General features: G+C 51.5%; 14 protein-coding genes across 14 annotated transcripts; 7 read left to right on the forward strand and 7 right to left on the reverse strand.

The window, feature by feature from the left end:
* The first annotated feature begins 82 nt into the window (after positions 1-82).
* CC77DRAFT_1015082 (hypothetical protein) lies at positions 83-1,882 on the forward strand. The gene is made up of 2 exons (XM_018523956.1): positions 83-200; positions 251-1,882. Exon 2 carries the CDS (start codon positions 275-277, stop codon positions 1,781-1,783), a length of 1,509 nt encoding a protein of 502 aa, XP_018391120.1. The 5' UTR covers positions 83-200; positions 251-274; the 3' UTR covers positions 1,784-1,882.
* CC77DRAFT_977803 (Ribokinase-like protein) lies at positions 1,843-3,076 on the reverse strand. The gene is made up of 2 exons (XM_018535980.1): positions 2,918-3,076; positions 1,843-2,854 (listed from the first exon to the last, which is right to left on the reverse strand). The coding sequence occupies exons 1-2, from the start codon at positions 2,980-2,982 to the stop codon at positions 1,903-1,905; spliced, it is 1,017 nt and encodes a 338-aa protein (XP_018391121.1). The 5' UTR covers positions 2,983-3,076; the 3' UTR covers positions 1,843-1,902.
* Positions 3,077-3,374: 298 nt separating this feature from the next.
* Positions 3,375-4,529, reverse strand: CC77DRAFT_1055828 (hypothetical protein; the record flags this gene model as incomplete). The annotated part of the gene is made up of 3 exons (XM_018527851.1): positions 3,375-3,819; positions 3,877-4,176; positions 4,291-4,529. The coding sequence occupies 3 exons, from the start codon at positions 4,527-4,529 to the stop codon at positions 3,375-3,377; spliced, it is 984 nt and encodes a 327-aa protein (XP_018391122.1).
* Positions 4,530-5,397: 868 nt separating this feature from the next.
* CC77DRAFT_1026880 (hypothetical protein) lies at positions 5,398-6,451 on the reverse strand (the record flags this gene model as incomplete). The annotated part of the gene is made up of 3 exons (XM_018526338.1): positions 5,398-5,875; positions 5,933-6,237; positions 6,287-6,451. The coding sequence occupies 3 exons, from the start codon at positions 6,449-6,451 to the stop codon at positions 5,398-5,400; spliced, it is 948 nt and encodes a 315-aa protein (XP_018391123.1).
* A 423-nt stretch (positions 6,452-6,874) lies between these two features.
* Positions 6,875-8,189, forward strand: CC77DRAFT_1015084 (alpha/beta-hydrolase). The gene is made up of 4 exons (XM_018523957.1): positions 6,875-7,067; positions 7,115-7,165; positions 7,266-7,339; positions 7,386-8,189. The coding sequence occupies exons 1-4, from the start codon at positions 7,002-7,004 to the stop codon at positions 8,044-8,046; spliced, it is 852 nt and encodes a 283-aa protein (XP_018391124.1). The 5' UTR covers positions 6,875-7,001; the 3' UTR covers positions 8,047-8,189.
* Positions 8,190-9,061: 872 nt separating this feature from the next.
* On the forward strand, positions 9,062-10,354 carry CC77DRAFT_925108 (mitochondrial metal transporter 2; the record flags this gene model as incomplete). The annotated part of the gene is made up of 3 exons (XM_018533841.1): positions 9,062-9,248; positions 9,298-9,660; positions 9,711-10,354. The coding sequence occupies 3 exons, from the start codon at positions 9,062-9,064 to the stop codon at positions 10,352-10,354; spliced, it is 1,194 nt and encodes a 397-aa protein (XP_018391125.1).
* Positions 10,355-10,655: 301 nt separating this feature from the next.
* CC77DRAFT_1015088 (actin-like ATPase domain-containing protein) lies at positions 10,656-12,899 on the forward strand. Its single transcript, XM_018523958.1, has 3 exons — positions 10,656-10,895; positions 10,977-11,443; positions 11,561-12,899. The coding sequence occupies exons 1-3, from the start codon at positions 10,847-10,849 to the stop codon at positions 12,860-12,862; spliced, it is 1,818 nt and encodes a 605-aa protein (XP_018391126.1). The 5' UTR covers positions 10,656-10,846; the 3' UTR covers positions 12,863-12,899.
* A 168-nt stretch (positions 12,900-13,067) lies between these two features.
* CC77DRAFT_2685 (HET-domain-containing protein) lies at positions 13,068-15,628 on the forward strand. The gene has a single exon (XM_018530945.1). The coding sequence runs from the start codon at positions 13,146-13,148 to the stop codon at positions 15,288-15,290; it is 2,145 nt and encodes a 714-aa protein (XP_018391127.1). The 5' UTR covers positions 13,068-13,145; the 3' UTR covers positions 15,291-15,628.
* Positions 15,414-18,084, reverse strand: CC77DRAFT_2676 (hypothetical protein). The gene has a single exon (XM_018530938.1). It carries the CDS (start codon positions 17,877-17,879, stop codon positions 15,537-15,539), a length of 2,343 nt encoding a protein of 780 aa, XP_018391128.1. The 5' UTR covers positions 17,880-18,084; the 3' UTR covers positions 15,414-15,536.
* Position 18,085: 1 nt separating this feature from the next.
* CC77DRAFT_2682 (hypothetical protein) lies at positions 18,086-19,580 on the forward strand. The gene is made up of 2 exons (XM_018530942.1): positions 18,086-18,370; positions 18,435-19,580. Exons 1-2 carry the CDS (start codon positions 18,208-18,210, stop codon positions 19,535-19,537), a joined length of 1,266 nt encoding a protein of 421 aa, XP_018391129.1. The 5' UTR covers positions 18,086-18,207; the 3' UTR covers positions 19,538-19,580.
* Positions 19,581-19,622: 42 nt separating this feature from the next.
* CC77DRAFT_1003768 (hypothetical protein) lies at positions 19,623-21,665 on the reverse strand (the record flags this gene model as incomplete). Its single annotated transcript, XM_018523224.1, has 1 exon — positions 19,623-21,665. One exon carries the CDS (start codon positions 21,663-21,665, stop codon positions 19,623-19,625), a length of 2,043 nt encoding a protein of 680 aa, XP_018391130.1.
* A 610-nt stretch (positions 21,666-22,275) lies between these two features.
* On the reverse strand, positions 22,276-23,102 carry CC77DRAFT_1055837 (thioredoxin-like protein; the record flags this gene model as incomplete). Its single annotated transcript, XM_018527852.1, has 3 exons — positions 22,276-22,422; positions 22,481-22,917; positions 23,012-23,102. The coding sequence occupies 3 exons, from the start codon at positions 23,100-23,102 to the stop codon at positions 22,276-22,278; spliced, it is 675 nt and encodes a 224-aa protein (XP_018391131.1).
* Positions 23,103-24,040: 938 nt separating this feature from the next.
* On the reverse strand, positions 24,041-26,229 carry CC77DRAFT_977828 (hypothetical protein). Its single transcript, XM_018535981.1, has 3 exons — positions 25,307-26,229; positions 24,512-25,253; positions 24,041-24,460 (listed from the first exon to the last, which is right to left on the reverse strand). Exons 1-3 carry the CDS (start codon positions 25,977-25,979, stop codon positions 24,130-24,132), a joined length of 1,746 nt encoding a protein of 581 aa, XP_018391132.1. The 5' UTR covers positions 25,980-26,229; the 3' UTR covers positions 24,041-24,129.
* A 109-nt stretch (positions 26,230-26,338) lies between these two features.
* On the forward strand, positions 26,339-27,758 carry CC77DRAFT_1015094 (hypothetical protein). Its single transcript, XM_018523959.1, has one exon. The coding sequence runs from the start codon at positions 26,381-26,383 to the stop codon at positions 27,287-27,289; it is 909 nt and encodes a 302-aa protein (XP_018391133.1). The 5' UTR covers positions 26,339-26,380; the 3' UTR covers positions 27,290-27,758.
* The last annotated feature ends 192 nt before the right edge of the window (positions 27,759-27,950 follow it).

Genomic DNA, 27,950 nt, shown 5'->3' on the forward strand with positions numbered 1-27,950 from the left:
TGAACACGGGTTGCCTTGCGAGGCGAAGGGGTAACAATATTTCAAGCCTATGAAGGCGTCTGATGCCCGCTCCTAGTCTACAGTTTAAAAGACGGCCCTTCTACCTACTGCGCCTAGACAGGCGATCTGGCTCAGCAATGCTACCCGTTTAATATACTTCGTCAGTATTGCACATATACATAAGCGCGTCCCCGCATCATGTAAGCTCACCCATCCACCACCATCGTGCTGTTACTTATATGCAATGGAGTTATCGGCTATCAGATTCTTGAGAATGGAAACATCCGCGGATGTTGCGACATGGCTTTCTTTCATGGTCACCGCCGTCGGACTGGGTGGGCTCTTATCACAGGCTAGCGCTATTAATGAGAAGCTCGATCCTTTCCATAGCCATCGCACCCCAGCATACCTAGGCTTCTGGTATGGCCATCAGGAAAAAGCGTCATGGTGGACCGTAAGGAAGCCGCCTTTATACGGTCCAGTTCTAGTTGCAGATCTGGAGACCGGTTTCTGTGGACGACAGATTATCCATCTAACGCGCTTGCCCCTGTTCACACCTCCCGGAAAGGCAGGATGGGCACTCATTTTGGCCATCTTTCATCCAGAGAAGCTGCTTTCGCTTAGGTCAACAAGTCTGCAGATAGACGAAGCAGAGAAGGCCGCGGGGGCCATTCACGAAAAGAGTGTCATCACAACGGAAGATAATACACACGGAACTCGAGACAGGCGCACACAATGGAAATCTTTGGAGAGGATGCCACTCTCTCGCTACCAAGCACACGCTTGTGTATCCATCTCGCGAACGACACTCATAACGATGTTGGTGCTAACGAACGCAAGAGCTGCCTTCTCGTACAGCGATGCCTCTGGTTTCCGAGCCGGGTACGCTTCGTACAATGGGCAGTGGTACATTACTTGGCCGATCGGTCAAGATGCAGTCGTGCAATTTTCACCTCATGATTCGCACAAGAAATCTACCGATGTATATCCTCCCAGTTTCACGCAACGTACAAACCGTTGCACACAAATGGTAGCCGGGGTCATCGCGGCCCCTTCTGGTGTACAATTCGCGTTTTGCGGCCGCAAGCCGCCTGGCGTTTACGTCTTGGAATATGCAGTAAAGGGATTTCCTGGTGCGCACGGGTCTCGGCATTTGTATAATATGCTGGGAGGAAAAGTATACGAAGTTGACTATATCTTCGCTCGAGAGTCGAATCAAGTATCTGGAGATTGGCTGGAGCTCAAAGTTCCGAGCACAGATCCCTTGAAAGAGACGACTTTACTGGTTCCTGAAAGAGAGCAGGAGGCTATCGCACAAGCACTTGACTGTCTTCCTTGGAACCATCTTTCATGGAGTATACATCGCGGGATGCGTGATATCCTCCTAGCGTACTCGAAGCCCACTATGGACCGATTCAGATCTCAACTTGCCGATCTTCTTAAGCGGACTGTCTCCTCTTCGCCGCATCTTCTCGAACGCAAAGGATGGGAAGGTAATTTCGTCCGCAATAGCATGGGTGAAATGGCAGCATCCGCTGTTCTTCTCGGAAAGGGTAATTCAGGCGATCTTGTACGCGTTGTAACGGACATAACACTTGCCTTGGTTGATGGTTGGACCATGGATCAACTGGATGAAGTTCATTTCTGGCGTTTACCAGATGAGGAAAAGGAGCTCAATCTCGTAGGAGTCGTTGCACTCACCAAGATGTTTATCGTGGAGTGGAGCAACGAGTTCGATTACCAGATGTATCACGATCTGCCAGTCAACTTGAAGTTTGCATAGATGCGCTTGGGTATATTAGCTTGTGAAGAGTAGTAGAATTGGACGATTGATACATCAGTTTGTATTGTTCAGTACCTAGGACGGTAGTTGAAGAACGAGACCTGCTCATGATCATCCTGTTACCACATTTTCTTCCCTAGGCCACTAAATCCCTCCTGCAAAACCTTCCTTCCAGCCAGCTCATTCGCAAACTCAAGTTTCCGCTGCAACGACCACTCTCCATGCTCATTAATCGCAAATAACATACCAGCGATAAAAGTATCCCCAGCACCAATAGTGTCCACAACCTTTGCTTGCCCATCTCCTTCAGCCTGCCACGCCCTGACATCCGCCCAAACCTCATTATCCCCCTTCTGAACCGCAGCCGCGCCTCCAGATCCCCATGTACAACATAACATTGCACCATCTCTCGTCTCACTCCTCCTATCTTCAAGAAAACTCTTCGCATCTTTATACCCATTCTTCTCGGCCCAGAGTTTCGAATAAAACACCACATCCGCGTACTGCGCGACCTCAGCCATACTCGTGCGTTCTGGCTTCTCACACTCGACGCTGATCTTAAAGTGAGGGAACTTTTCGCGCAGGAAGCGGACGCACAAGTGTGTGATTTCTGGAACACGGCCTTCGAAATGGAACCACGCTTTCTTCCAACCTTGCTCTTTGCCATCACCACCACCACCTCCTCCTCCAGTAAAGCTACAGACCTGCTGCATAAACTCGCTGTCTTGCATTTCAGGTAGCTGATTGAGACTGACAATCGTGCGCGACCGGTTCTCCTCACTTTGGATAATATAGCTAGATGCCGCTTCCTTGTGCTGTTTGCGAAACAGACTCACATCGGATATCTTCACTTGGGGCAGTGATTCGCAGATGAATTTCGACGCAGCGCTATCTTCATTAGGAAGTACGGCGAGCAGATGCAAGTCTGTGGATCGAGGATTCCGCGCTGTCTCGGGACCATGTTGTTGTAGTTGCAATAACACTTCTAAGCTGTTTGCTGTGTTTCCGCCTCTTCTTCGTGTTATGGATTTGGCGCGTAGCTTTTCATCTTCTATGGGGAAATGGGGAACACTGGATGTTTGACGGTTAGTGGGCGCTTTGTTCTCGGCGAGGCCGCAATGAGCAAGTACGTACGTTAGGATGGTGTCGATGTAAACGGCACCGACACATACAATATGGTTTACGGCATGTCCAGACATTTTACTGCGTAAAATTATGACTGCAATTAGTTTGGAGACGGTGAAGGAAGATAATTAGTCGAAGATTAGAAGTTTGACATTGTGGAGCTCAAGTGCTAGAGGTTACGTCAAGTGTCGCGTGCCATTCCGACGCGATTGCGCGCCATCACATGTCTCACCTAACAAAATGTCAGTTCACACGCTCCAAAGGCATCCACACAGTCCACGATTTGCAAATACATATGAAAATTGTTAGATTCAGTCTTGAGATAAGGAGCGACCCCATTCTGCCTCTTCTCCTATCCAGTAATGAGCGAACATCCTAGCTCCCAGATTTGGTATCATTGAAAATCACACTCGCTCAAACGCCAATCCCAATCAAAAGACTACGAAACCATAGACAGTGCGTGCGCTTAGTACGCATTACCGCCCCAGCCCGGTGCTTTCCCCTTGCCTTCGTGCGAGGAGTAGTATTCGTCTTGCTCCATTACTGGACTGACCGTTATAGTCCCTTCGTGCGTCTGCGGTGGTCCGTACCACGCATTACCTCCTGTTGGCACGTTGCTGTAATAGCCTCCATGCCCAGCCTCCTCACCACCAAGATTGTTGAATGCTTGTGTCCGTGGCGTCATGGGTGACTTCATGCCACCAATAGTACCGGGTGTACGAGGTAGTTGTTGAAGTTCCCACATGTGCTGCCATTGTTCCTCGGCGGTCATCTCGTTGTCGTAAGGTGAGGAAGCCCACTTCTCCTTCTCCGCTTTCTTTTCCGCTTTCCTGGCCGCGTGTGCTTGTTTTTGGGCGGTGGTCGGGATAAGGGAATAGACTGAGAGGACGACGAAGACAGCGTAGATGGCACTATAGAGCATGATTAGCGCCTTTCATTTTGGTTGATGCAGGTGGCATGAGACTTACAGCATGATGATGCTGACGGCGAAACTGCTCTTTGCTTGCATGCAGTAACTCTTGATGTGCTTGTCGTCCACGATGTTACAGCTCTTGGTTATGTACCAGGGCGCTCCGTTGTTTGTGTGCTTGGGGTCGATTGTGTCGGGCGCGGTTTGGATGTGAATGCCGTAGGCCCATAGGGTCATGAGAGCGATGTGGAGGAGGAGCGATAGGATCGGGAAGAAGACCTTAAGGAGCCATAAGGTCACCTTGACAAGCCAGAAGAACATGCATACTACGCCGATTACGAGGTGGTATTGGGTGTTACTGCGATGGTCAGTCTACCGTTGGGTTTTGAGGTTTCGCAGAATGATAGCAAGGTCCATGGACTGTAGTTTTGGTTCTTGCGCATCCGTCATCGATCTTGAAGATGCTACTTACAAGCTACTCCATACTAAAGGTGTATCCACAGGTCGATAATTCGCAGCCGCATATAGGACTGTACTTGGTTTCGAGTTGAAGCCCAACTCGCCTCCTACTCTCCACAAGATTGTGCGGTATAGATTTGGCGATGCGATGCCGAAGAGCGCAAGGTTGGCCACGGTGAATGGCAGTTCAAACACCATGAGGAAGTAGATAATTTTCGGCAGGCGCCATGATCGTGATATAAAGAAGCCCATGATGAATGTCTGAGACCGTCACACTCAATGGTAGTGTCTGGTGGCTAGCGTTGCCGTATATGTGATGCTGCGCCTGGATGGGTCGCGATTGCGGAGATAAGGTTGAACTGCGCCGGGCGCTCTTGTTGCGCTATTGTCGGCAATCCGAAGTCGATAGCTGGAGATGCTACCGAGAGCCTCTCGTGGTCGTAAGCGGTCGTCGTTCGTGCTCGAGGTTCAGACGCACAAACGAAGCATCAACATCCAGCGTTCCGGGGCCTTCCACGCTCTTAACAGCCATGTAAGCCCCCATCTTAGCCGACGCCAGTGAGTGAACTGAGGGGCGAAAGAGGCATTGCAGGCGCTGAGTGGCACACGCATGCTGCGCGATCACACAGCTTGTAAAGTGTGATGGCGAATCAAACTCGCAGGAAGGCGCTGCATGCGGGAGCTAGACGGCTTGTTCCTTGCGCCATCCCTGCAGTTTGTACCGGAGAATGTGGGTTAATATCGACGAATCGGGTAATTCAATATAGAACTTCGAGGTAAGAGGCCGGATGAAATGGAGGGCCTTATCGCGGGGTCGCACAATATAAGCGATCGCTTGCTGTCTCGTAAAGTGCTTGCGGACGATAGATGGCTTGAGGCACAAAAAGCGATGGTGGCCATGGGTCCCGCACTGAGTTTTGGAAGGTGGAGCTAGTCTGGTGGAGCTCGCTACCACGAGCCGTCTCGAATTTACGGCCTTTGTGGGCGCGTAAATTCCAGTTAATGGTGTGAGCATCGTACATACAACAGCGCTTGCCGCAGCGACGGCACGGTTTTCGAGTGCAAAACTTAGTATTGATCGTCTTGGACTATCCAATGATAAATTACCTTAACCTTGCCATTACCACCACTTCTCGCACAGCACTCTCTCCGGTGCCACGTTATCCTGTTCCTTGATAAACTTCACCATGTCGTCGGTCATGTCTGGAGGCCCACACACATAGAAGACGGTAGATTGCGCTTCCTTTCTGTTGCCGACGGCGCTAGAAAGGGCAATGTCGTCAATGCGATGCGTCCAGGCACACACTGGCACTTCGGTAGCCGAGTCAATTTGCGGCAGCGTCAGAGACATGAGTGGATGTATCAAGTCACCATCATTTGTGCCCATTTCAGACCCGTCCCAAGTTCCTGTGAAGAAAAGCTCAAGGCGGTCTTTGGTCACCTTGAATCTGGGTATGCGGAAGAGGTCGAGCACATCTTGCAGGAAAAGGACTTCGCTGGGGTCGGTCTCCCGCGATGGGACTTTAGTAGAGTACAAGAAGCGTACTTCGAGGTTCGGGTAGTTCTGGTTTATGTAGGTCATCATTGACATCATAGGGCTGTGGGGGTGTTAGCGGTCGAGACATGCGAATCGGTGATGGCGTAGCTGGACGCACTTGATTCCGACACCTCCTGCGATGAAGATGGCGCGCTTGATCTTCTTCATATCCAGACAGGGAGGAGGCCAGACGAAGCTTCCACCCACACGCACAGTGACCTCCTTCCCCAGAATGTCGTCGACCGGCTGCCACAACCATGCTGCCGGCGGATTATCAGGGCTCTTCTGTACGGCTAGCTCAAAGTATGGTACGAAGTCGGGATCTGACCGCGGCAGGGCTTCTGAAGGCGACGAGGTAATGGTAAACCCGCCGGCCTTTTCTACATCAGGCACAAAGACATCGAGCCATTGGCCGGGGAGGAACTGACTTATCCATCAGCGCATGTCGCGAGCGAGATGGAGATCGTCATACGTTGAAGCCGTCCTTTTCCTTGATTTCGAATTTAAAGCGCTTGATCCGGTCGTTGACAGGCGTCACTTTGGCGAGGGTGGCAGTGTGCACGTCGTTCTCTCGTGGTTCCGTCGCGGTGCGCTCTTGATGGCTAAGGATCGCTTTTGCTGAGCGAGCCTGTGGCATGCTGCTCAGCATGCTTCTCTGGGAGGAGAGTCGTCTCGGAAAGGAGTGATGGGACAAAAGTCGACGGGCAAGAATGCTCATAGCAAGAAGAAAGTATCTTACCACGAGGAAAATGTAAGTGGGGACACCGGGTAGAGGGGTCCAATGCGTTATGCAGGATGATCCACTGGGCGGGAGCTTGGACGACAGCCGTTAAGGCTAGCTGACTTCACCCTCATCATGTCATCGGCGCCTTTTCGGGCCTCCAAATATAGCCAAATTTTATTGACCATCGAGTCTCCGAGAATGGGCTGACGATAACCATGTCGCCAGCTGAGTTGTCGTGTCTGACATGTGCAAGTGGTGGGTGGCACCAACAAAGCTATGACGCGTGCGGGAGCCGCGGCTGTCATCGGAGAGCTGAACAACTTCAGGTGTCAACTACTCTTATTTCCTTCATCGCTTGATCTCAACCAGATCTGCATTACCAAGCGCACTAGGCCTCCAATAGCTCCAATCTCAACTCCAAGCATACTCCGTTTCTCCCCAATTTTCGCCTGATAGCGTCACCATGTCCGTTGAGGAAGGCACCCATACCTTGCCCGATGGCAAGCAGCTGTATACGAAAACATTCAGGGTATGGTGGAACCAGATCAATAAGATCGGCATTAACTCATTGAGTAGACGGACGGACCGGCAAAAGCCCGACTTGTATTCATCCATGGTTTCTCAGATGTATGGTTCTTGTAATTATAATATGGAATGCATCACTAACATTGTCTCTAGCACGGTAAGATTGCACTTACCACATGTGTATTCGGCCTCTAACATATATCAAGTCAACACCTACGGCGGCTTCTTTCCCCATCTGGCTTCTAGAGGCATTGAAGTTTACACGTTCGACCAGAGGTGCGTGCGTGTACTGTTTCCAATATTTGATACTGACGAGGCGCAGGGGATGGGGCCGCTCTGTAACGAAACCCGCCGAGCGAGGAGACACGGGCCCAACTAGTCAGGTCCTTGACGATATCACCTCCTTCATCAAGACATTGATTCCGAGCCCGGTACCGCTCTTCATGATGGGTCATTCTATGGGCGGCGGTGAGACCCTTTGCTACGCTGCACAAGGTCCAGAGGAAGTCCGCAAGCACATTCGCGGCTTTCTCCTGGAGTCACCGTTTGTCGACTTCGATCCCAAGTCCAAGCCCTCTCCCGTCACAGTCTTTTTTGGCAGAGTCGCTGGAAAGCTCATGGCGAAGCGTCAGCTGACCAACAAGCTGGATCCTAAACTTATCTCACGAGACCCGGCGGTTTGCAAGCAATTTGACGAGGATGAGCTCTGCCATGACACGGGCACGCTCGAGGGGCTTGCAGGACTGCTCGATCGAACCAATGCTTTGTCTAGCGGCAAGGTCGTGATACCTGACAATGCTGGAGAGGGTGGCGTGACGAGGATCTGGATCGCGCATGGAGAACAAGATGGCATCACCAGCTATCCTGCCTCTAAACGTCTGTTCAGTGCCCTGCAAGTCAAGGATAAGGAGTTCAAGTCGTACGCGGGATGCTACCATCGCTGTGAGTATTTGATCCAATCGAGTGTGTTCAAACTAACCTAGTCAGTACATGACGAGCCTAGTCCTGATAAAGACGCCTTCCGGGACGACGTTGTCAACTGGATACTTGCTCGCGCGACAGACCCTGCGGGCGAAGATAGTGCAAAGCCAAGGCTATAAATATTTGAAGAAGCTTTCTCAAACAGGCAACAAGCAAACTGGGCGACGTAACCACGATACGAATGGCCATGACGTTTCTTGGCTCTACTCGTATTGACACGCGCGTCCGCCCAAAGTATGAAACGCGGAGGATCTTCAGGTCCATTTCCCTGTGAAGATGACGACGCTTCGAGAAAAGCCACACAAGAGCAGTGACAAAATAGTAGTAGACGTCGAATTCAGACTTATTCATGATTTCAGCTGTGAAATTGAATTGTGACTTCGCACCACCATCGTCATCGTTGATAGCAGAAAACACAAACGCCTGCAAATCAACATAGTCTAGCGAATACAACTTTTCCAGTCTACCGTGTAGAATGTGGAGAGTGGTGATGTGAGCTGAAGCGAGGCGGGACGGATGTGGCGGTAGAGAGCTTGCCCCCACAATTGCCGTGTGTTGACGCAAAAGGCGCCATGATACGCCAGGAACGAGGGCCGATAGCAACCGCGGAAGAGGGTCAAAATTGTCAGTCTTGGAGAGGCTCGCAGCAAGTCGCATCTGGGATTCCCGCATAACTAAAAGGCGCAACCGCTGCCACCACGTCCCATGTTACTGCGCACCGCCTGCAGAAATGGAGATGGCATGCGTGTCCAGTTTAGCCAGCGTGGACGCGTCTTACCTTCACCCCGAACCCTGCAGGGTGCTCAATCCAACTACTACTCTACGCAACCTTCAGTGCGACCGCACGGCCTATCACGATACGCTTACAAGCCTCCCACTTGCCGGCCCAGATTGCGCGTTCTCTGCACCCAGACGACGACTAAAGGCGCCCAATACCTCAAGTCTCCCTCGCATACGGCGCCCCTACTCAACTGGTCTTCCACTATCCACCGCAAACCACACTTTTCCCCTTCCACCATGACAGGCGACACGCAGAAAAGGGAGCATGCTGGCCATTCCCACCACCACCATCACCACGACAACACGTTCCTGCTGTCCAAGAACAAGAATGACGCTGGCGTGCGCATCACCAAGATTGGCCTCTACGTCAACTTGGGCATGGCCGTCAGCAAGGGCTTTGGAGGCTACGTCTTCAACAGCCAGGGTGAGATGCATGTACGCGTTGTGTATGAACGCCAGCTAACTCCCGCCAGCACTCATCGCCGATGCTATCCACAGTCTCACCGACCTCGTGAGCGACATCATGACGCTCGCAACTGTCGGCTGGTCCCTCAAGCCGCCCACCAACCGCTTCCCCAGCGGATACGGAAAGGTGGAGAGTTTGGGCTCGCTCGGTGTCAGCGGCATCCTGCTTGCAGGAGGCTTCTTCATGGGCTGGACCGCTCTACTTGCCCTCTGCAAGCAGTTCTTCCCCGAAGCCGCCGAGATAGCTGAGCACTGGGGGCTTATACCGCATCATCACCACCATCACGGCATCGAGGATATGGGCCCCAACATCAATGCTATCTGGCTCGCTGCTGGCTCAATCGTCATCAAGGAGTGGCTGTACCGAGCGAGTGAGCACACCCCAATCGATTCAAGAAACGCGCGCTGACAACCATTCTAGCTCTCAAGATCGCCAAAGAACGCAAGTCCACCGTCCTCGCTTCCAACGCCTACCACCACCGCGTAGACTCTCTCACCGCTTTTGTCGCTCTCCTCCTAATCGCCGGTTCAAACGTGCTCAACAACGCAAAATGGTTGGACCCTGTTGGTGGATTGGTCATCTCGCTCATGGTCGTCCAAGCTGGCTGGGGAAACACCAAGCAGGCGCTCTTAGAACTGGCAGACGTCGGCGTAGACCAGGAGATGAAGGACAACATTCGGAAGGCCGCGACTAGCGCTGTCGAGGGCGTCACTACCACATCGGAGCCAGTGAACGTACGGGCAATTCAGGGTGTCAAGGCTGGGCAGAACTATCTTATGGATGTTGAAATTGGCGTATCAAGTGCGTGGACCATTGAGCAGACACGCGACGTCGAGAACCTCATCCGGGAGCGCATCGGTGCCAATGTGCGCGGAGTGAAGAAGGTGCGTGTGCGCTTTGTAGCCAACTCGGCGGAGGCACCAGACTTTCTCGATGAGTTCATACCTGGCGACCCTACTGCGACACCGAACCCAGCATCGGAAGGACAACATGATCACGACCACGACCACAATCACGACCATAAACACGAGACCACCGATACCGACGCAAGGCGAAGGAAGTGATTCGTGTATATCTATAGACAAGCATGGCTGGGCGTTCGGAGTTGGGCAGAAGGACTACCCGGCGGCATATACAAGATATTCGACAGTTGGATATCTATTGAATCTATCACCTCAATTCGACTTCAGCCCACGCTCTAGACTCGTGCTTCCCCACGCTAACAAAAATTCCTAGCTGCCATCGGCGTTTGGCCGACATGCTACTCCAGAAAATCATAGCTGTACTCACGATGTCTCGGCACGAATTTATCCGTTGTCCAATCATTCCGCGCAAAAGAACTGGCGCTGCTGCAGGCACCGCCGGCAAAATTGCCTATGATGTAGCTTGTCCGTCAATGTGGGTCTTGCGTCAGTGTGCCCGTATCTTGGGTGTGGGTGTAAGGAGGGTCCTCAACACCACGAGACGTGATCTGCTTATTTTAGCCATGTCTTGTCAAGCCATAACACTCAAATTCCCAACACTGCAGCTCGACACAGAATTGACATACCGCGACCATGGCTGATCAATTCTTGGGCTTCGACTTGAGCACTCAGCAACTCAAAGGTGAGGAGACCCCACTGGAGCTACCCCACTATCTGGACCTCCGACTGCCAGGGCTGAACTGACGCGACTGCGGTTTTCTAGGTATCATCGTTGGTTCCGACCTTAAACTTATCCACGAGGCCAAAGTCGACTTTGACGCCGATCTCGCCAAATATGGGATTGAGAAGGGTGTCCTCACAAACCCCGATGAAGGCGAGGTCTTCGCGCCAGTTGCCCTGTGGCTCGAGGCCATCGACCTGGTCCTGCAGCGATTGAAGGAACAAGGTGCCGATTTCTCCAAGGTGCAGGGTATTTCGGGTGCGGGCATGCAGCACGGCACTGTCTTTTGGAGCAAAGATGCAGAGACGCTACTTGGCAGTCTAGATGCTGGCAAGACACTGCTCGAGCAGCTGGAAAGTGGTGCCAAGGGTGAGCGGAAGGGTGCTTTCAGTCACCCTTTCAGCCCGAACTGGCAAGACGCAAGTACACAGAAGCAGTGCGATGCTTTCGATGCGACACTACAAGAGCCCAGGAATCTGGCCCTGGCTACTGGAAGCAGTGCTCACCATGTAAGCTTCCTGTCTTTTCTAAGGCCCTGTCTTTCCTCGGGCCCTGTCTTCTCTCAAGTCCTGTCTCTTCTCAGATCCTGCCCTTCCCCAGCCTCTGTCGATACTAACACCATATAGCGCTTCAGTGGCCCCCAGATCCTTCGATTCCACGACAAATATCCCGAAGCCTACAAGGCCACCGCCCGCATCTCCCTCGTATCCTCCTTCCTCGCTTCGATCTTCCTGGGCAAAGTAGCCCCCATCGATATCTCAGACGTAACTGGAGCAAACCTGTGGGACATCAAGAACGGTCGCTGGCATGAGGATCTTCTGGCACTTGCAGCTGGAGGAAGCGAAGGCGTCGAAGATCTCAGGAAGAAGCTGGGCAATGTGCCCGAAGACGGTGGTTCAAGCTTCGGTACTGTCTCGCCATACTTCAGCAAGCGCTACGGTTTCCCATCGTCAGCTCAGGTCATCGCCTTCACTGGCGACAACCCATCGACTATCCTCGCCCTCCCTCTCCGCGCATCAGATGCCATCGTCTCGCTCGGAACCTCAACAACATTCCTCATGTCCACACCCGAGTACAGGCCCGACCCAGCCTACCACTTCATGAACCACCCCACCACAGCAGGTCTCTACATGTTCATGCTCTGCTACAAGAACGGCGGTCTAGCACGCGAGCACATCCGCGACGCAATCAACAAAGCCTCTGGCACATCGTCAGACAAATCCTGGGACAAGTTCAACGAAACAGCCCTCACGACTCCCGCGCTCGGCCAAGCCCAACCCTCCGACCCCATGCGTCTAGGCCTCTTCTTCCCTCGCCCAGAAATCGTACCAAACGTCAAAGCAGGAACATGGCGCTTCCTCTCCAAAGACAACCAGCTCTCGCCCATTGCACCAGAAGCCGCGCAGGCCAAGACAGAAGACAAGTCCTGGCCCGTTCCCCAAGCCGACGCCCGCGCGATCCTCGAATCGCAGTTCCTGTCGCTCAGACTGCGATCGCAATCCCTCGTTTCACCGCAGGGCTCACTGCCCGCCCAGCCCCGCAGAATCTACATGGTTGGTGGCGGTGCTGTGAACCCCGCTATTGCCGAGCTCGCGGGCCAAGTCCTCGGTGGCTCCGACGGCGTGTATAAGCTTGAAATTGGAGGAAATGCTTGCGCTCTTGGTGCGGCGTATAAAGCGGCTTGGGGTGTGCAGCGTTCGTCTCCCCAGGAGAAGTTTGAAGATTTCCTCGAGGCAAGGTGGAATGAGGAAGGGTTTGTGAAGAAGATTTGTGAGGGATATAGAAAGGGTGTGTTTGAACAGTATGGGGATGCGCTCAAGGCGTTTGATGAGGTGGAGAAGGTGGCGCTTAGGGAGAAGGGCGAGGGGGAGAAGACGGATGTTAAGAAGGAGGCTATGGGGTTGCAGGGTCTGGATAACCAGAGGTAGGGTGGATTAGGTGTAGATTATTTTAACTTGTCCATGTTGTTTACATGCTGTGTTCCTGTGAAACTGGTGCAAGGGTATGCTACGGCTAGGCTGTGCCTGAGGCAGGCGCGCGTGGTATGACCCCGCTTGAGGCTGAACAGCCTTACGACATAAACCTGCAGGTTTATATAGCTCTAGACCGCAGGCTGGAAAGCTAGCCTTCTCAGATCCATCTCCCTTCAAACACTCTACTATACATTGTTTTCCCAGCTAGCCGCTGTTCACCCCGAAAACTGCTGTAGTTATGAGTACGACTCGGCGCGTAAACCACTTCTTCAAGCGGATTCTCAAGGGTCGTCAGGAGCGCACCAAAGATGGAAAAAGTGCAGCGCATTCGTCCGACCTTACTGAAACGTTGTGCGCCAATTGTTCAGACATCGATCTCTTTGCGATCTTGAAGGGCGACCACAAAGGCATACCACTGGAATCTGGATATGAAGTATGGATCACACGGAGCTCTGACCCTACTACCATCTGGATCTGGGATGAGCAGCCTGGTTGCGAATTCTGTGAATTTGTCTCAGCCGCAGAGCTCCATTTGTTGCCCAAAGATGCTTCAAAACGTCCGCAATATCTCCAACTTGACTGCGGGAAAAGCTTTTACAGAGATCACAACAGCTGGGGATGTTTACCGAACTTATCTTCGCATGTCAACATCGTTTTTGATACTCCAGATGGACGGCGGAAAGATTCCAGATACGGATACAGCCACCCCGACTATATCGTTTCTTTCAGTGCGTCTACGGACGTGGAGATGCTAGGTTTCCAACCATCCCCGTTGCAGGTAAACGAGGTTTCGGCCTGGCTTGACCTCAACAACACAAAACGACACCTGCAAGACTGCTTGCGCCATCATGCATCTTGCGACCAACAGAAAGAAGTATCAAGTAGCCGACTAAGCCGACTACGAGTGATCGACTGTTCCACACGATCAATCATCACGCCTTCTAGCAACAGTCCTTACGTTGCATTGAGTTATCGATGGGGTGAAAACCACAGCAGAACTCGGGAAGAACAAACGGACATACTGCCAGCAAATCTGCCTGCCACGATAGAGGATGCTATCTCAGTAACTCGGAGCCTCGGCTTCCAATATCTATGGGTCGATAAATACTGCGTCTCTCAAACAGATCAATCTGATTTCAAGCGCCAGATTCGCCAGATGCATCTCATATATCGATCTGCTCAAATAACAATAATAGCAGCTGGAGGTATGGATGCCAATTCTGGGCTTGTAGGATTTTCAACTCCACGTGCGAGTATGCAAACAAAAGGTCGATATGGGAACCTTAGCCTAACTACATTCTCTCTTTACCCATGGTCCCTTGTACTGCACAATGAAGGATGGATTGGTCGTGGATGGACGTTGCAGGAAGGTTATTTCTCCCGACGAAGGCTTTTCTTCACCGACAAACAAGTCCTATTTGATTGCGAAAGAGGTGTCATCAGCGAGGATCTACAGCTGTCCCAAATTCAGTATGTTCGCCCATTACAGAGAGCGAAACCTGGTCTTGTGGAAGAAGATATTCAATCTCTGATAGAGGATTACACTAGAAGAGTACTTACTCACTCTGATGACATCCTCAATGCATTCGATGGCATTCTTGCGGATCTTGAGCAGAATGAGCCGCCTATTAGATCATACTGGGGCATAGTCATGAAATCGGATTCATCTGGATATTTGGATGGACTGCTCATTGGGTTATGTTGGTTCCATCCAGTCCAGAATGAAAAGATCTATCGTCGGCTTGGCTTTCCCAGCTGGTCGTGGGCTGGATGGTCGTACAATCCTTGTGTATATTACAAACTACGGAGACAGGCAGATACGAAGCTTGTTATTGCTCCCAGCCTAGCCATTCGAGTTGAGAAACAATGTGGACTTTTCGAGGCTTGGAAGACGTTTGAGGAAGCTAGTCCGGCATCTACTCAGCGACATGATTACTCTCAGCGAATACATATCTCGGCACCCTCCTTGAAGGTCAGGCTTCTCAAGGGCTTCTCTCGTATGGCCTATCACGGTAGAGAAATACGTGGCCATTGCGGATGGGTAGTACGAAGTGAGGAAGACGAAGACGATTATTGGTCGGAGAGGACCTATCTTGACACCTCATTGGAAAATCTCGAGTCGTCGCCTGACACCTACAAGTCCAAAGAGACCAGAACCTGTCATGCCATATACCTGTTCTCAGCTGACAGAATGAGAAGTGCCCGCGATTTTAGTCTTGTGCATAACATATTCTCAATGCTCCTCGTATCCAAAGTGGGGACCAACTGGGAGCGAGTTGGTTTATGGCAGCAATCATTCGAGTCAGATCAAGAAGCCCAAGTCTTTGACCAATGGCTTAAAAGCTCGCCGACCTACAAGACGAGAGACTTTTGGATTGCATAAGCTGTGTATCGGCTATTCCAGCGGAACCCATCAAGAAGTTGGACATTATCGGAGAAACGCCTCTTAAAAAAGAGGTAGGGGCGAAACGACATCGTGTAATACGGTACCTGTGTCGTGCATTCAGCTTTCCATTCAACGTCTTTCGAGATCTAAGGGGTTATTCACTATTGTTGCGCGATCGAACTTATAATGCGGACCTCTCGGGCGACCTTGTTTGCGAGCTAGCAAATGAATGATGCTTAACATCTACGTGATACAAAGCTTTTTTGACATCCACTGACCCGTGGCGTCTTCCCTAGCATAACCAGAACCCTCAAACATAACTGTCGGCTCTGGAGCAAGAATCTCTCCAACTTGCAACCTCTCCACGAGTACTCTTCCCATGTAAGCGCACTTTAGCTCGACATTGTCGTTGCTTGCAATCGTGTTTTCGGAATCAGGCTTTTGCAAGAGAGCCGCAGCCGGAAACCACTCTCCTGTGGAAGGGATCGTTCGCTTTGGATCTCCTATGATGAGGCTGTCGAAAGGCATATAATCAGGACTCATAGGCCAGGATTCAGTACAATATACTCGTAACATCATCCGATCCTCGCCGACTAGATTGTTCTGCTCGCTTCTCGTGACCCAGATCAGGAAGATCGAATTGGCGCGGTCGCGAGAACCGTTCAAGACTTTACTAAAAGGAATGAACATGTATGTACCTCTCAACCCGTCCTCGTAACAATAAGCTTGATGGTCATTGACATCAGTAGAGATCTCCGTTTTGTTTGGATACATCATCGTTTTCGGAGCCCATTTGAATCCTTCAATCGGTAGCTTTGGTCCGTTGAGAATGGGAATATCCAATGGAAGATTTCCTAGCATTTTCCAGAAGTCTCGCGTCCTTTCATCTCCTTCAGCTTTCATCAAACTTGGAGTGTCCAGGTCGAGCATGCCAGCAACACTCAGGAACTCTTCCTGCGTCGCGTTAGTCAGGCGCCAACGGAAAGCTCGGTAGATATGGCCAATGTTGAGACGGCTTTTCTTAGCCCTTAGTCGATTCAGTTCTGCCGCCAAGGCCCGCCAGACTACGCTCACTGTGCGCATCATACTCGGACGCGTCTTTAGACTGTAAGGATGGAAATGATCACCCTTTAGGACGAAGATGAGGTTTCGAGACAACACAGCTTCTTCATATGTCCACATCCTTTGCATCCACGCAGACATATAGATATGGGCATAAAGCGTTTCCGTGGATGCTTCTGGTGGACAGGTTCGGATCAGTCTATCTGCCACTAGTGTGTTGGATGCGTAGATATACACGTCGCGGATACGGTCTAGTGCAAGGTAGTACACCGTCTCAGTTCTGGGTATACACAAGGTGTCGATCCAGAACATCTTTCCTCCAGTAGATTGAGGCAATTGAGCGACTATTTTGTCGAGCCATCGAACCTGACACTCGAGAAGTCCTTGAACTGGTAGTCCTCCCATGCCGTCGACCCAAACATGAGAAATGGCGGTGTAGTCATGAGGATCGGCCTGCGAGTACGCGTGCACAATCAGCTCCATTTTTGCGTCCCGAGATGAGACTGATACAAGTGGAATCCCGCCTGCAAGAAGAATGCGTTCAAGCTCGAGCAGGTCTGGCATTAGAGGAGAGCATTGGCATCTCGGATCGCGATGTTGCTGGGGGTTGGTTCCTGGGGGAACGTTATTCCTGAAACATTGTAGTGGTGTGCATTCATCGTGGCCTGTGGGATCTTGTTTTATGTCTTGGTTGATACACCATTCCATTGTACTTTCGTTGGTGGTTTCTTCCAAGAGCCTTATCTGGAAGTCACACCATTGCGCCTCGCGCATTTTTCGTCGCCTCGCAACCGCCACGCTATCTGGAATTTGCCAACCGGATATGTTCTCGACGAACATGCCTTTGTATGCGTAGATTGCAGTCTCAATTATCCCTTCCGCTAGCCGAACAATAGCAGGTAGGACTTGAGCTACAAGGTCAACGAAGCCAGGGTATTGGATATCTCTCCTGGTCCTTATGGATTCTTGGCTCCATGCGGCGAGTCTGGATATCCATGTCTCAACTAAGCGAAGCTCTTTGGTTATATGCGAGTTCATGTCTCGTTTTGTCGCTTCATCGGCCAGTCTCCATTTATGTACGATCTGTCGAAGGCAAAAATGAAGATTGCGACTGTAGAGCAACTCTTCATCGTTCTCGTTGGGTCTCATCATGTATGAGATTTTGATCTTCTTTCCCAACACTGATTCAAGGAGTCCATAGTACAACCAGGCCTGAAGGAATGAGGCTGTGTGCTTAGCGATGGTGGCGGCGGGTGATAGGGCGAGGCCTTCATGCGCCTCACGAAGCTCTCCAATCCATATCTTTTCTACTTTCCAGCCAGAATAGCCAGGGTATTGAGATAAAGATTGCGCTAAGGGAACATCGTCGTGTTTGAATCCGAGCCAAGGTGTTAGAGGGACGACGTGCCTCATAAGGGTTCTCTGGTCGCATAGGGACCAATCAATCGACAGCGTTTCGCTGTGATAAGCTGTACGGAATTCGGAAGGGTCATTCTCATCAACCTGGAAGAAAAGGTGCTCCATTAGGAACGGAATGCGGTGTCTTTAGCGTGGTATCGATGCGTTCTAAGGTTGAGCCAGAGAAGTCTGTCGTTAAGGCTATGTATCTTCGTATCTCAATAGACGGCAGGTTTTATCAGCCTGACACTGACAAAATCGTACCACGTCATCACGCATTGCTGATCAGTGATATGGATCAGAACAACAAGGCTGCCTAGCCTTACTCTGATGTTGGAGATATTAGATAGATGCACAATATTTTTATCGCAGCCTCATACCCAGACCTGTCAGCTATATGCCCCCCAGAAATAGGATCGAGCGATAAGACAAAACACAAGATCAACAGATCAATATGCGGGGAGAAAATGCGACATATTCAAGTACGCCATCGCCAAATCGATGGGGCCAGCCAACCGATGTCTTTTCAGTACTCCTAATTCTCGGCGGTGACATCGTGAACAAGGCCTTGGCTCAACTAGCTGGAGGCACCATTACACCAGTTTCCTTCTCCTTCGGTAAGTGATGATACTTGAGAACCATCTCGATATTCCTAAGTTGTGGAACTGAGTTTGGTTTTAGGATGGGTGTCATATGCCCTTTCAGCCTTGCTCGCGAGTGTGAGTAACGCGAAGTTGATGCCTTCCGCGCTTGAAGTATCCAGCATTGTCATAACAACTAAGAATGGCTACTCGCGTCCAAACAACAGTTGGGTGTTGAGTCGAATACTCCGAGACTATGAATCATGGATGGACATTGCCGTCCGACTAAAGCTGAACTCGATCATGGATGATCGTCATAACTACCTGAAGAGTCACACCAAGCCAGGTACACCAGTACCCAGACCACAAAAGAGTGGACTTTGTATTGCAGTATACGAACCTTCTCGAAGAAGTCGCGCAGGAGAACCTAGGCATGACTTGGTGTACTGGAGTGGTTTTCCTATTATTTTATCGCAGATTGCAGTCGCTATTGTTCCACTACTCTCGGCTTCGAGAGACTGGTCGGTAATGGTCATCACCGTGGTGGGTACCATCTTATCGTTCCTAGTTGGTGCTTTGTCACAGTGGCAAAGAGAGAAATGGTTCTGTCGGCGAAACGCTATGAACACCTATGCCCTTACTCGCGGTAATGGATCACAGCACGCATTGATCATCCTGGGCAACGGTCATGGCTTAGATCTTGAAGATTTGGCAGCGGGTATAGAGACTTTGGAAACAGCCGCTGCAGGTTGGAAAACGAAAACGTTTCTATTCATCATGGGTTGGTCGTGGATCTTATTACTGATTGCGGCGGCAGGATTATCGCAGCCATCATGGTATCTTCTCGCTGTGGGTGGTATTGGAATGATGCACAATCTTTTCGTCGCTGGCTGGCCACGCCATCCAAGCGCCATGGGAATTCATCTAAAATTCCGCACAGTCATCGGTCACATGTCGACTATGGAGGCTCTCTTAGCTTTGGAGGCTCAGTACACTCATGCTGGACGAAGTTTACTTCCAATCTACTTCCCTGGTCGCATTTTCCCGGAAGAGGAAGCTCAATGGGAAGCACTTCGGCTGAAGGCAGAACACGAAGAATCTGTGCAGCGTCAGAACATCCAAGCAGGGCGAGCTAGACCACCAATGCTACCCTTGGAATCTTGGATTCTACATGCTAAGAGTTATGAAGGGAAGAGGAAGTAAGCCATCCTGCAGCCTAGCGAAATGGAAAGCCTACTGGGTCATAGGGTTACTATTCGCACGGCCGTAAGCGACACATACGCATGTATCAAGACCGATACCTATACATCCCAAACGCCTGAACCCTCTCACCCCCCAAAAGCCAACTATCCGCCTCCGGCAACACCATCCCCCTCGCTCCCTCCATCTGCTGTTGCTGCTGTTGCTGACCTCCCGCACCCCCCACATACCCATTCAACACCGCACCAGCCGCTCCCTCCCCCTTATTGCCATGCCCACCACCATGTACATTCCCAGCCGTCGTCAACGACGACGACGAAGAAGAAACAGCAGGTGTGAAAGCGTAGAGCGAAGAGGGATTCGCATCGGCCCACCGGAGGATATTTCGACTCAGTGTTATGGGACTCTCGTCCCCTGCGGTGGCCATGTCCTGTGTGAGATCGGGATCCGCTTCGTCAAAGGGGAGTGTGGGGAGGGGGTCGGAGAGGTAGGATGATGAATTGAAGGGCTTCAAAGCTGAGTTTGGATTACTGGTGTTGCTGTTGGAAGTAGCGAAATGGGATGACGTGTTTGTGTTTGACACGTTGTGGAAAGGATGCATGTCTTTGGCTGCAGTAGTCATTTCTTGTTGCGCATGACTTGTTCTGGCGTGCTGTGGAGTGTTGTGATCCAAAATAGCCTGCTCCAACTGCGACGGACCATCTTGTCGCTCTTGCTCTGGGACATGCGTCTGTTTTGATAATGTACGTTCCTTCTCTTTCGCTTTGAGTTTGTATCCTGCTTTGGCATACTTGTCCGGATACCGGATTCTGAAACGATCGCGCAAGTCTGTGGGGTGCCGAGAACCAAAATCCAGATCCTCATCGTCACGCATCAGATGCCAAACAGATCCGTACTTTTCAAAGCCCTTCAGCAGATTGACATCGTCGCGTGCGCTAAAGGCTCGGCGTGGTCGACGTGTGGCTTTTGAGAATGGTTCGTGGATTCCAAGCTCGGCTAGGTCTAGATGCGTCGTGGTCTTGTTACGAGTTGCCACGCGTTGTTGAGTTTCTGATGGACTGGGAGGATTTGAAACTAGGTTATTGTCGTTGTTGTGTTCTCCGACAGGAAGAGAGTGCTGGTGGGTATATATAGCTTGGTTTGGTAGATCAAAGGCTGTGTTTTCCAAGTCCACTTTCTCTTTTCCTTTCGTCTTAGGCTGCCGTGGCTTTAGACCTTCACCCGGGCAGCACACTCGGAAACGGTCTTTGAGATCAACGGCCGTGCGATTGTTAAATCCAAAGTCTGGATCCTGCAATATCTTTTTCCAATTCCCTATACCATACCTGCTGACGCCTACAAGCAAGTCTTTGGTCTCTTGCTCAGACCATTTGTTGCGTTTCTTCCCACGCTTGGTCTGGGGCGGTGCCTGGGTGCTTATGGTATTGTTGGTTGCTACATTGGTCTCATGGGCCACGTCTGGTGCGTTAGGCTGGGCGGCCAGTTGAGAAACTAATGGGTGATCAGAGTTTTGGGTAGTTCTGCTATAGTCCAACGCACTGCCTTCGAGAAAAGCGTGTTCGTCCACGTCCTTGTTCCTTGACTCTTCGAAACGCGCATCATAACCTCTCTCACCTGCAAATGCATTCTTTTCCCCAGTAATCGGTGGGAAAAGTCTGCCCTCAGGCGGGAGCGGAGGAGGCTGATGCAAGCCCTGTAGCAATGGCGGAATTCTGGGTCGTTTTGCCGTCCTCTTAGGAGGTTGCGGTAACCTCGGTAGTTTGATGACAGATGGACTGCTTCCTGCATTTTCAGGCTGAAGAAACTGGTGTTCATGATCCCACTTTTGCCTCGCATGGTCCGGACTATCCAAAAGCAAGTCAACTAGTCTTCCACTGAAGGGCGTCGTTGATGAGGCAAATGTCGATGGTACGGGCTGTGCAGCCCCAAGCACATTCGCCTCGTTATTCAATACCTGTGCGATCGGTGCACTAGGCATCGACCGTGTGGGATGTGACCTCTCTTGGCCGTCTCTTCGGACGTCGTTCAACTGAGCGTTTTCTGGAGAGGTGTTCGCCAGCATGAGCGATTTTGGGCGTACGAAGCTATGATCAGGATGGTGCGATGGTCTTTGCGAGCCAGAGGAGCTCATGTTCGGTGCCTCTGTAATGAACGGCATGCTACTCTGGCTCGACATATCCCGTAGCGCATGCAGTCGTGGCTCCATGATTGGAGGCCCTCTCGTGGGCTATGTCGAAAGAGGTACAAGTCCGTGGCGTTCGCGTGGCTTCCGATCTGCCAAGCAGAAGCTAACGCGCATCCACTCAGCTGCCGTAGCATGTTGCGTCGCAATCAAAAACACCAGTGCGGAGGTCTTGGAGCTTTGTTGGAGTCATTCCGAAAGCTTTTTTCTGATCATTGGATTCTTCATCTTCCGTTTACGCTCATCGCATCAGCGTGACAAAGCATTCGCTGTACATGACATGACTGGTTTCAGGGTTGCAATGATTTGTAAACTTAACATTCTATAGAGAGGAATCTAGTGGTATGATGCGCGTAGTTGAGCTGGGGGACCGCAATTAGAGAGACAACACGGCTGCGCCAGAACAACGCCAACCAATGCAAATGGTTTCGGACGGATGAGATGCATATGCTAATATCGCACGACCAATGCAAGGCAAGATATCTACAATTCAAGAAGTCCCTGCGAAAAGGAAGATCAGCGCGCTATGCTCACCATATTGACACCTGGCCGTTCACTTTCAATGCGCCGAGGAAGTTGTACCATTTGTCTTTGTAGCAACGTCCGACATCTTGGTGTCGGCATGGAGCTTGTCAAGGTACTCCTTGTTGCCTGCGGGTGTCGCTTTGATGGTTTCGTCACCAGGGTTCCAGTTAGCGGGGCAGACCTAATTAATAAACGTCAGTATGCTTGCAAAGACTAAGGGGCCTAGAAATGATTCGTACCTCGCCGTATTTGTCAGTGAATTGGAAGGCATCAATCAGGCGAAGCGTCTCGTCGACCGACCTTCCAACAGGAAGATCGTTGATAGTGATCTGTCGTACGATGCCATTAGGGTCGATCAAGAACAGCCCTCGTAACGCAATACCCTCCTCTTCAATCAGGACACCATAGTCCTTGGCAATACTATGGTTCTTATCGCTCAACAATGGGATGTTGATCTTGCCCAGGCCTCCGTCTTTCTTGCTCGCATTCGTCCAAGCGAGCAAACTATACTCGCTGTCTGTGCTGGAGAAGACGACGCTGGCGCCACGGGCTGCGAAATCGGAAGCGCGTTCACTAAAGGCGATAATCTCGGTTGGACAGACAAAGGTCCAGGCCATGGGAACGAAACCGAGAACAAGCCATTGCTTGGTGGATGTGTAGGCTGTTAAGCTGAGGTCTGCGTGAGAGTTGTCAGTTCGTTGGTCTGACTGGTGTGTGGTTGGATAGGTACATGAATGGAGAAAGTGTAGGATAGTGAGATGAGCGCATACCTTCGAATGTGCCGTCGACAACCGCGGTGCCGGAGAAGTGAGGAGCGGGCTTCTGGACCCGCGCCTTGGGTGTGTATGCTGGAAAAGCCATTGCGATTGTTCGTACTCTATGGACGGACGATGCGACACAGTGTCGGAGGTTTTGGTTGTGTCAACACTCTAAAAGGATAGAAGGTCCGATCTCGCAGGACTCGTTATCAATGCTACACTTCGGTAGGATTGGCGTGGGTAAGGTTTGGCTGGACCCTTTGAAGTTAAACGGCTGCTGTAGAGATTGGGGGACTGGTGTAAGGTCGGACGTCGATCAAGGTATCAGACTAGGCGGATTTATGCTGCGACAGTTGGAGACGAGCGCGACAGGTCAGGCGAATAAGAACAAAGGTAAAAGAGTACTCAAGATCAGCAGATAATTTGCGACAGATGTCAAAACGCGATGTCGAGGGTGACTAGCCGTAGGAAGGTAAGCGTCAACGCCTTGTGCACGTTTCCGAGGTATGCCACTCTAGCTGGCACAGCGTGTCTTCGGCGACTTCGGGAATTTGTGTGACTGTCGGAGCAGGCGCGGACACAAGATTCTTTAAAGCTTTGCTAGTCTACCGGGCCGCAGCCATTGCGCGTGGCCTGACGTGCTGTAGTCACTCCGAAGTCCCTGTTAATCGGCGTCTTCGGCATGTCAAGTCGAGACTTGGCCTGCTTACAGAACAGTCCCAGGTTATCTCATCACTAACAGCTGCGCGCCGCTAACTCTCTTTCATCCAATAATCTCGACGCGCCACCACCCAGTTGCTATCGGCGGTCCACCAGCAAACGCTTGTGTATGTTGATGATACTACCTTGAGCGGCGTGAGACATTTGCTGTGCCGCAAACGTACCTGCATGCGGCGCTCGAGACGGCGTGGCTTACGCAGGTGCATAAGGCCGCCCACTATAGGCCGATCAGCACGCCTGGTCACGGGAGAGCGCGCCAGCGCGGCACAGACGTGCACAAGCGGCATGGTGCTGGTAGTCGCATAGAGTTGTGTCCAAAATAATTTTAAGCAATGGCCTATAGCTTTACACTACGCCTTTATCTAACATTGAACTATGCATCTATATCGTACAATCCGTGAGCCGTCCATCTACCCGGCAATTCTCCATGCCCTCAGTGGCAACGCCTGTATCCGCATAACCGCTGGTTTGATGTAGCCCCAGAACGTCACTACACCGATCACAATACATAAAATGTTCACAATGTAGTACCCATCTGTTGTAACGCTGCAGATACCACCACCTTGCTGGCATCGATGCTTCTCTGCCTCTAGAGAACAAGAGAATGCTTGTGTAATGAGTGGTCCTTTCAAGAGGTCTGCTTTTGGAATGTCTGTAGGCGGTATGCAGGTTGCCGACGTGAACATGTCGACGGCTTTAAGAACGAAGTAGCGTGGGAATGTGCCGCCGAGATTGGAGACACTGCATTGACGTTAGCGACATATAGGTAAATTGTGAAAGAAGGAAACTTACGTAGCGAGAAGCGTCATATAAGTACCGCCAATAAGCGGGTCTGAGATCTTTGCGTGGAACGCGCTGACCGCAACGAACATGACTGTATTCATGAAGGTTGAAAGCACATGCTCAGCAATGACCAGCAGCAGGAACCCAGTCGAGGCTCCTCCGACCGGGAATACGGACACCACAAATTGCGCGAACCCAGCAGCAACCAGACGTCCCATGAAGGACCAACACCAGATGTGCATAGGCGGGTAAGTTTGACACCACTTTCCGATGTAGTAACCCAGGAAGACCTCGACAGGGAAGTCGACGAGGATAACGAGGGAAAGCTGCTCCTGCTTGAGGCCCTTATCCAAAAGCTTCAGGCTCGTAACAGCATCGTTGGCTTGGAATCCAATCTTGGCGATGAGGTGAATGATGATGAAGCTCTGGATGTTCTTCAGTTTTAAGATGCCCCACATGGTGCGGTAAACCTCTCCAATGCCATCGCCGTTCTTATCGCGGTCTTCGCGTTTCATGACTGCCAATCCAAGAGTGACTATCAAGTATGCCCATCCCCAGAAACTCAAGTAGCCATCAAGCTCCATGATACCAGTTTCTGCAGGAGTGCTACGGAACCACTTGTTCGCAAAGTCTTTGGAATTGAAGGCTAGGAAGACGGTGTAGGAGAGGAACTGGCCTGCGGTCAGGCCAACAGTTTGCGCTGTGGAGGCGTATGCGAGGTTCTCTTTGGAGAGAAGAGTAAGCGCCCAACCTGCTTGTTGTTAGCCTGGAGCAAGTCAATATGGGGAGTATGTGGCGCCTTACCATCCACAGCGATGTCCTGCGTAGCGCAGAGGAACACGAGCGCGAACCACCACCAGGTAAAAGTCCAAACTCCACTGTCTGTCTCGCCCGCCTCCTTCATCATGCGATTGATGTTCCTCCCTAGCCAAATCATGGAGAAACCGGAGATGGTCTGGATAGGCAAGATCCAACTCTTCCGGCGTCCGACCTTGGGCGACCATACCGCATCCACTATGGGACTCCAGAGAAGCTTGAGCGAGTAGGGATAGGCAGCGAGCGAGAAGACGCCAATGGCGGCGTAGGATACGTTGTGCTTGAGAAGGAAGGGCACAGAGCCGTGGGCCAGCCCCATGGGTATGCCTTGGAGGAAGTAGAGCAGTACCAGGAGGAGAAAGTTGCTCTGGTCCTTCTTGGAAAGCTCAAAGAAGCCCTTGGAAGGCCCGTCCTCGTCGTGGCCCAGCTTGGGCACTTCATCGTCTAGGGAGAAGTTGGAGTTGCCCATGAGGGATGCAGCTTGGCTCGAGGGCGACGTGCTGTCGAAGGACGAGTGTTTGCGCCGATGTTCCAACATGACGCTGTTCATAGCAGTAGAATTTGCATTGCCGTTCTTCTTCTTTTCTTGCAACGAGTCGGTCGAGCTCTGCTCACGTAGTACAGAGCCGCGGTTCTTGGATCGCGAGGCTCGTTTGCTCATTTGGGTGCGTCGGTGGGATGTGGCGGATGGGGTGGGAACTCGGTGGTGTAGTTTGGACAAGGTTGGGCGATGGCAGGGACAGGGGATGGCGAGAGGAAGACGCGAACTTTGTGCTGTGACGGTTGTTTAGAGAGCGACTAGTGAAGGGCAAGAAACGTGTTAAGAAACAGCCGGGTTAGTACAACGCGGGCACCAGTCTATGATTATGCAGCGATGATGGCCGCGGGCCCTGAACGTCTGGACGGAACCGTGTCCTCTAGTCTCAAGCTCGCGACGAGGGCGGAGCACTAACCCCCACCCCCCTGCCCGACGCTTATTCACGTGTTAGCGCGTTCATCTTGCCCGCCCACGCGTTCCAACACCAACACCGATGCGCTTTCACTGCGGCAGACGACTACACAATGGAGACTACTGAGCAACTCGACGACGAAATCAGCGACCTGCATACCCGGATAGCCACTTTGAAAGCCCACCGCGCGAACCTATCTTCCGTCCTCTTGTCGCAACCCCACCTCGCTGCGCGTCTCCATAGTAGCGGTACACACAACAAGCCTGCCGACGATACGAGTCCAATCATCACACAGCAGTCGAAACGCATCCTCGAGAACACCTATCGCGCCTGTGCTGGCGTTACTGCATACAAAGTCAAAGATCCCGACCCACATGCGCTGAACCATGGCAACATTCTTGGCGTTAGCATAGATGTGCCACTCAGAGGCAGATTCGTCGAGACATATCACGTCTTGCTAAGCGTCAGACAAAAGGATGAAAAGACTATCCTAAGAATCAACAAGCACACTATTCCACCATGTATACCTCTGCAGCAATTGTCCGACAAGTGGCTACCCACGGGGGGCAAAGACGAAGAGAATGATCCAGAACAGGACTTGGTGCAGTTTGGGAGACTGCTGCGGAAGGAGCTGGTGAGCTGGCACTTGCGTGTCAACGCTTTGGAAGAGTTACAGAAGGAGGCTGGTCTGGCAAAACCACACCCGAACAGCGAAACTGAGGGCTTTGCACCAACTGGAAACATCTTGAACGCCTTCGTGAGCGATGATGAGACGAGCTCAGATGTCGAGGAAGCCGAAGACGAGACTGATAGCGTACGCATACTGGACATCGAAGCCGATGCTGCTGTCAGGCAAATCACTGTTGTCTGGTCCGACAGACGAACAGCGGTCATGTCCGTCACCAAAGATGGGAGGATTGAGAGGGCTGTGTGCAGGACAAGAGATGGAGTCCGAGATGACGTCTTCAGCAGGAAGGCCATAGGTCCCATCAGTGGCTTGGTCCGCAGACTACAAGCATGAGTAGACGAGCGAAGCCTGAACCAGATCTTCTAAGCCTTTATGAAAGCTCGGCTGCTGGGCACGGCGTTCATGATTTTTACGATACCCATTGATAGCGAGTCGTTCATCATATTCATCAAGCGCTCTCTCAACTAAAAGGTCACGAACCCAGGCTTTTTGTTCTACACTTCTGACAAGGAAATCACGCGACTTCGTAACGATCCATACAGACAGCCTATCTGCTGTGAGATCTGGTAGCGTCATACTACGGGTGCGCATCGCTCATTTTCTGTTACCAAATGCTGCAAGGGCACTGCGAATATCGGACAGTACATCGTTTGCTCACGACGTTGAATATTCTCCAAGTGGTGTGGAAGTGTTACAGTGCAGTGAAAGACTGAGCGCGCATTGGCCACACTCTTTGGAGGGCTGATAACACCAGTGGGGATGATCCCTTCCACCTTTCACGCGACCACGCCTTTCTCGCCAGTCATCTCCATCGCAGCAAACTTCACACTCCAAATCGCCCTACCTCTCGCCACTATTCTGCATTTGTGTTTGTCTCTCTGCAATACTGCAGTTATCCTGTCTTGCCCGATGTGTGAGAAGCCGAGGCTGCGGACCCTCTGCCTGGCCATCCTCCCGCGCTCCAGGCCTACGATGCAGCGCAGCGTGCGTGTTG

This window comes from Alternaria alternata (genome assembly GCF_001642055.1).
Source record: "Alternaria alternata strain SRC1lrK2f unplaced genomic scaffold CC77scaffold_1, whole genome shotgun sequence".
Taxonomy (NCBI): Eukaryota; Fungi; Ascomycota; class Dothideomycetes; order Pleosporales; family Pleosporaceae; genus Alternaria; species Alternaria alternata.